Genomic DNA, 7,298 nt, shown 5'->3' on the forward strand with positions numbered 1-7,298 from the left:
GGTTGCGATCCGTTGCCGGACACGGAAAAAAGACAAAAGACAAAAAAAAAAAAAAGAAAAATGCAAACTAAAATCACAATGAGATACAACTATACTCCTACTAGCATAGGAGCATGGCTGAAATGAAAAGAATGAAAACACCAACTATTGGTGAGAATACCGAGCAAACAGAACCAGGGCAAGCCCTTGGGACAACCATTTGACAGAAATAACTAAAACTGAACTTATATGGGACTGGCCAGGTAGCTCAGTCAGTTAGAGCATGGTGTTCGGAGCCCCATACCAGCCATCCATCAAAAAAAAAGTAATAATTAAAATAATAATAATAATAATAAAACTGAACATATACGCATAATCTGTGACCCAAGCAATTCCACTCTTAAGTATATGTCCAACAGAAATGCATCCATATGTTCACTAAAAGTCATGTTCTAGAATGTTCATAGCAGCACTCTACATATAACCTTAAACTGGCAGCTACCAACATGCCCATCAATGGTAGAATCAATAAATTGTAAAATATTCACACAATGAAAAACTATATAACAATGAAAATAAATCTACAAGTACACACAACAGGGTAGATGAATTTCATAAACACAAAGCTATTTAAACACATAGCCAAAAACAAGAGAGGCTGACTGGTTAGCTTAGTTGGTTGCAGTGCCACCTTGTAACACCAAGATCAAGGGTTTGGATCACCTGTACCAGCCAGCTGCCAAGAAAAAAAAAAAAAGGACATCCAGTATGATTCCACGGACATAAAGTGTGAAAACAGGCAAAACTCATCCACACTATTAGAAGTCAGGATAACAGTGAAGGGTAGTGACTGAATGAGAACACCAGGTGGATTCCAGGGTGCTGGTTGCCGTGATGTGTTTGATTTGTTAAAATTAATTGAGCTGCATATTTACCACATGAGCACTTTTTCTACACATATATTTCCATGAAAGATTTTTTTAAGTGTATGGTGTTATAGAAATGGAAAAAAAATTTAAAAAGCTGGGAGCTAGGAACAGACTGCTGATAGAAATAAGCCCAATATTAGAACATTAGAGAAGAGTCTGAAGCTCAAATCGTAGCCTGAACAGCTGGGCGCGCACCAGCCCCGTCCTCAAACAGCCCCCTCCCAAGATACAGAGTGTGGGGCCAGGGCAAGGGGCTGGAAGACGGAGGCTGAGATCCCACACTGACCAGAAGGGTTGCTCTGGTGGCCCACACACACTGCCCTCTGAAGCAGAACTCCCCATTTATGTTAGGGGCATGTTTATGTCGCCCAGCAACCCTGGAGAGCCGTTCTTTCCCCACTTTCAGTCCACGTGGGTCTGCTGGGCTGGGGTCAGCCCTAGCTGCAGCCTGGCTCAGGGTTGTGCCAAGCCCATCAGAACCAATTTAGACCATCCGATGGAATGACTGAGGGTCTGGGAAGGAGGACCCAGAGCTGGTAGGACAGAAGCCTGGAGCTGCTGCTCCCCCTCTTTGCCACCTCAGGGGAGAAGCCTGCCCAAGAATGAAGCAAAAAAGAAGAAAAAACAAAAGAAAGAAGCAGAAAGGAGAAAATAGTCAACTTGTCAAAATGGCTTTGGAGCACCTAGATCTAGAAGTGCCTGAAGGTTACACCCTGAACTTATTACGTAAGCCAGTGAATTCTGTTGTGCTCGGGCCAGCTTGAGTTACACTTGTCACTTAGGTCACTTAGGACAAATGTGCCCTGCCACCACTCTCCGGAAACCTGTGTACAGGCTCAGAGACTAAAACGGGTATGCTAACTTCAGTCCAGGCATCCCTTGGTGTCAGAGCCTGTGATACCCTCACAAAGCACTTTATATCACAGAAAAGCCAAAAAGACAGAAGGCAGGTAGGAGGACTGTTCCTGCTTTCTTTGCCGTCCTGGCAAGGACATCAGTTGGGACTGTCTGATTAGAACCCTCTTGCTTCCACAACGAGAAGAATGAGGCTCATTAGGTAAGAACAGGCAGCCAGGTCACAACCAGAGCACAATAAACCCACTCGCTCACTCGGTTCCTCCATATGCCAAGTTTATCCCCTCCTCCTGGCCTTTGCCCTTGCTCATATCTCTACCTAGAATGTTCTTTCCCACAGCTGACTCTCATCAGTCTGGCCACTGTCCACATGCACCCCGTCCACCCCAAAAAGGCTCACTACTCTGTCTAAAATACAGCCCCTCCACGCTCCATCCCATTACCCCATTTTATTTCTTCAGAGTTTATCACCCTATGAAAAGATATATCGTTTTAAAAACTTTACTTCTTGGGCCGGCCTGGTGGCGCACTGCTACAGTGCGCTGCTTGGGAGTACGGCGGCACTCCCGCCGAGGGTTCAGATCCCACATACAGACCGGCGGCCGCTAACTGGCTGAGCGAGGTACGGGCGCGACACTGAGGGTTGCGATCCGTTGCCGGTCACGAAAAAAAAAAAAAAAAAAAAAAAAAAAAACTTTACTTCTTGGGCCGGCCTGGTGGCGCACTGCTACAGTGCGCTGCTTGGGAGTACGGCGGCACTCCCGACGAGGGTTCAGATCCCACATACAGGCCGGCGGCCGCTAACTGGCTGAGCGAGGTACGGGCGCGACACTGAGGGTTGCGATCCGTTGCCGGTCACGAAAAAAGACAAAAAAAAAAAAAACTTTACTTCTTTATTGCCTGTTGCTCCAACCAAGAGGGCAGGGACTTTGTCTGATATGTTCACAGCTCTGAACTTGCCCAGCACGTAGGCAAGAAGTGCTTTTCTAAAAAGAATGGATTTATTGAACAACTTCCTGTAAGATCTGAAATGCCACTTTCTACCTGGTTGAGAGTCCAGCCACCCTCTGCAGGTGCCTGGGGAATGAACACACATTTGCTGAGCACTCAGAGGCAGCCCCAGCCTTAAGCCTTTCTAGAACCTGGAGGAAACAAGAGGAATAATCCCTCCACCCGAAAGCCTGAAAGTCTTCTAGGGGTCAGAAAGCACCCAGTGTTCCCCCAGCAACCCACAAACAAACATAAAGGAGAGATCTGAGACTATGTTGCTGACACTGAAGCTAGAGGATAGGGTCCAAGTCAGCCTCATAAAACTGCGCACCAGCAAACGCCCTGTGATACAGCTTCTTAGGACTTCACAATTTGACCTGTTCTCCAGAATGAGACGGTTGCAGCTCACACCTGCTCCTGTCTCCTCCCATGGGAACTTTCCTTTCAGAGGCAGTTAAAAGTCTAAACAGGCAGATGGTGAAGGCTTCTTCCCCGTCCTTCTTCCCCCCCTCCCCACTTCAGTATCTCCGAGCCCCCCACACAGCAAGCAACTTACCCACTAGGAGTTTGACATCTCGTACTGTGAAATCAGGGTCGGGCATCCTGGAAAAAGAGGAGCACAGATATTTGCTGAGAAGCCAGAAACAATAAAGCTAGACCGTACCCTGGGCCCTAGGGGAAGAAGTCATTTTTCCAAGAGGGGTCCCACCGCTCTCAGTTTGGGAACTCAAAAATGAGATAACCCAGAGTGAACGTGGTAAAACAGTTGGTGCCTCAAAAGAGTGTCACTCCAGAACCACTGAGCTCCTTCCCCACCCTAATAGGCAAATCCAACCTGAACCTCAGCAGAGAATGGAACATCCACTCTCCATCCATCCCTCTTCTCCAGGGAAGACTGAAGTGTGGTGTCAAGGGCCAAATTGCTGTTTTCTTTTAGGGTGGGGAGCCCTCCCTGTGTCTTTCTCCTTCTAGAAAATACTCCCCACAATGAGTGGTCTGGAAAGTGGCAGGGACTCCTTTAGGTCCCGGGGTGGGGGGGCAGAAGACACACATCATGCCAGTTACAGGGATTTAATAACCCTGGTGACACTGACTGTGGTGACATTCACTATTAATTAACAATGATGCCAAAGGTTTAATTCCTACTCATAGGAATGACACTCTTGAGCAAGTCTGGCAGTAGATGCTGGAGAGGGAGGCAGCCTGGGATGGCACCCTAAGCCTCCTCCCCTACCCCTGCCCGGGGGCGGAAACCTGTTCTTCCAGCCTGCCTCTAGATCTCTCCCCAACCTGAAGCTCTGACATCTCAACCAGAATGTAAACCGGACATGGTGCAGAAGCAGGCTGCTGGGCAGACAGAAGAAAGGGAGCCACTGGCACCCTAGAAACACACCCTCCACAGAAAGGACCGATTTCCCACATAGTGTATCTAGGTGCCCTCAGCCTGGACTTAAAGGCTAGCTAGTCCTTTCGCTGCTTAGGCTCTGCCTCAGTTTCCTGATTTGGGGGTAGGGGGAGTAGGAGAGGTGCAATTCTCTGTAGGAGGTCACTGCATGCAACAGGGGAGGATCAGGGATAAAAGCCAAGAGCTTAAGTACCCTATGTCCTCTCTGCCCAAATTCCCTGAAAAAGACTAATCTTTGGAGAGTTTTCCCCATTGTCTGGCCTTGAACAGGGAGATGCGATTCCCAGATCAGAAAAAAGATCCTTCTCAGTGATGAAAGGTGGGAAAAGGGTAGAAGAAATCCATCCCAAGCTGTAAACTGTGTTAGGGAGGGAGGCAGGGGAGAAGCGATTTGTTTCAGCAACTTACTTAATTCCCAGTCCATCCTTTTCTCGAAATATCAGGGGAACCCTGAGAGCTTCTCTCTGTACGTACTCATAGTTGAAATCTGTTTGGATATTTGAATTAAAACAAGTTGGTTAAGTCATGAAGGAGCAAAAGAACATGATTCACTGGTTAGGGGACAAAAAATGACAGAAGAAGGGGCAGGGGGAACACTATAGATGCTCCAGCTGCATGGCAAGCGCTGCCTGGGAAATGATAGTGAAATGGATTAGGCAAAGCCCAGGAGAAGCCATGCCAGCTATCAGTTCCTCTGCCTACTCAGCCATTCTCTGCATGCCCCACTGGTCCAAACTTGTCCATGAACAGCCCAAGGCTAGCCAGGTTTGGGAAGAGAGACTCATAAAGAGCCCCATACAGAAAGAGCCCCAGCCATGGTTGATAAAGAGGGACAGACAGAGAAACGCATCCTAAGTTGAGCTCAGAGAGTAAAGGGACTGCAAAATTGATGAGTGCCACTTGGGAGGATCTGAAGCCCCAGAGAGGAGGCTGGGAGGAGGGTTCTCGTTGTAGCTGAGCATCAGTGAAAATCTTATTGTAATATCCTGCATACTGAAGGGGAGGGGGAGAAAGCCGGTTTCCCTGGAAACTGTGTATTTGGTGCCAAAATAACTAGGGAACTGGGCACAGCTTTGTTGTCTTAATAGTGAAATTTTGCTGCAGCAATTGCAATCTTTGCTTGAACTGAATAACTGAGAGGGATGCTACCCAGGTGAAGACTGTGCAAAGCAGGCATAGTGGGGCCCAGAGAAAATTGACACGGTAGTTTTCCATCTGGGGTTTGTCTGGTAAAGACTCCAAAATCCTTATCCAAAGCCCTGGAGAATGGAGGAGGCCTTAGACTAATTTCTTTCCGTCCCCAATTCCAAACCAGTGGATCTGACCCAACCATACCCCTGAATATGGAGGTAAGGGAGACTGAGATAAATCCTCCTGTCTCCCAAATCCATAAGTAACTAAACCAATCCACAACAAGCCCTCTCTGGCCGGTCAGAAGGGAGATAGAAGAGGCCTCAGGCCATGGAAGCCGCTGTCGCAGGGAAACAGTTCACCAGGGCTGGGGGAGGAGGCGGCCAAGGCAACTTTGCTCAGAAGAGAGAGAGAGAGAACAAAACCCAGAGCCGGGGAAAGCCCTGACCTCAGCAGCTCAGATCCCCAGGGGCTCACAGTGAATGGGGATTCCTAAGGATTTAAAGGAAGAGAAGTTTAAGAAGCTTCTATTTTGAATCCAGGCTAAGGGCTCCTTCTGTTTCTCAGCTCCTCCCTCGAGTTTTGGGGCCAGATCTGAATTAACTAGCAAAACCCTAAGGCCCTCTCCTTTGAAAGGAGCCCAGACAGCAGATTTAAGGATACACTTCAGAGCTCCCATGCTGGAATAACCCTCCATACCCACACACCAAAAGCCCACCACGGTCAGCTTCAACTTCCTCAAATGATGAGACAGAAAAAGCTCTAAAATCCTGAGCTGAGAATTCCTCCCAAATGACTAGGAAGAGTTTGCACATTGTTTTCTCGTAGGATCTGCCAAATCGGTAAAATGGGGGAAGAAAGGAGAGAATTAAAATCCCATTTATGCTGAGGAAATTTAAATGCAGTTGGGACTAGCACCCTGCTCTTGGACCCAGCAGGCTGAAGACATTTCTTTTTCCCTCCCCCCACAACTACCCGCCACCACCAGACCCCAGCACCCCAGGCGGCAGCAATGGGCACAAAAGAGAAACTTCAAATATGCAAAGCCAGGACAGCTCTTCTGGGCCTAGCCCCACAGCCACTCAACCAGAACCTGGAGGAGGGAGGCGTTTCCCCGGTTATCAACTCACTGAGGGATGGGAGGGCTTTCCAGAGGGGTGGGGGATAAACAAGATGGAAACAGTAACTTAAAGGAAACTGGAGGGAAAAAACTGACCCCAGGAGGGCCTGGGTCAGCCAGGGCATCTCCAAAACCCCAACCCCACAAGTGATGCTGGCTTCCAGAACCAGGGGCCACGATGGGCCCCAAGCTGCAGGATAGGGTGGGCCAAAGCTCCAGAGGCCTCAGACCCAAGCCTGAGCATCACCCCAACATCTGGTGGACACCCCAAGCCCTGCTCATAGTAGGAAGGCCAGGGAGAAACTCAGGCCCTGAAGGTCTCAGGCTAAGAATTTTGGGATTCCAAAACCCAGAGGCTTCCTCAACTACTCTAAACTGGGAAGAGACCCGTTTCCCAAAGAGGTTCCCCAAGTCTACACTTCAAACTGCCAGGGAAAGGGGATCTCGACCTTAAGCCTGAGTGTGAGTCACTCCATTACCCCTGCTTTAAATTGTCAAGGCTTCTGCGCTGGAGGCCGCAGGCTTAAGTTGGGCCACAAGCCAGCACCTCAGTACACCCAGCCCCTGCTCCAATATGGCACTGGGGAATAAGGCTCTGCAGACTACAGGCCTGAGGGAGCGTCACGCCAATTACCTGAGGCGCCCCATCACCAGTCCCTAACTGACTGGGCCAGAGATGGCACGGGGTATGGGAGGCTTCAGGCCTGGGGGGCCTCACCCCAATGTCCCAAGGGTGCCCCGAGCCCCGCTCCAGCCAGGCGGCGGCACCTCAGGCAGAGCGACCCGCTCAGGGAGGGGGAGGACGCGGCGCTCCCGCCCTTCCTCGGTCCTCCTGACCGTCCCCAGGTCCCTCCGTCCGCCGGCCCCCTGGCTCTGCCCACCCAGGGGC

At 49.6% G+C, this 7,298-nt stretch overlaps 1 protein-coding gene across 1 annotated transcript in view; it reads right to left on the minus strand.

Moving 5' to 3' along the window:
* Positions 1 to 7,298, minus strand: part of KDM2B (lysine (K)-specific demethylase 2B) — a 135,063-nt gene that overhangs the window by 125,473 nt on the left and 2,292 nt on the right. Inside the window, exons 2-3 of the mRNA XM_008587388.1 lie at positions 4,567 to 4,645; positions 3,310 to 3,356 (exon numbers count right to left, since the gene is read on the minus strand). Of these exons, the coding sequence (XP_008585610.1) occupies positions 3,310 to 3,356; positions 4,567 to 4,645 (126 nt within the window). The remainder of the gene's footprint in view (positions 1 to 3,309; positions 3,357 to 4,566; positions 4,646 to 7,298) is intronic.

This window comes from Galeopterus variegatus, unplaced genomic scaffold (assembly GCF_000696425.1).
Source record: "Galeopterus variegatus unplaced genomic scaffold, G_variegatus-3.0.2 Scaffold4362, whole genome shotgun sequence".
NCBI lineage: Eukaryota > Metazoa > Chordata > Mammalia > Dermoptera > Cynocephalidae > Galeopterus > Galeopterus variegatus.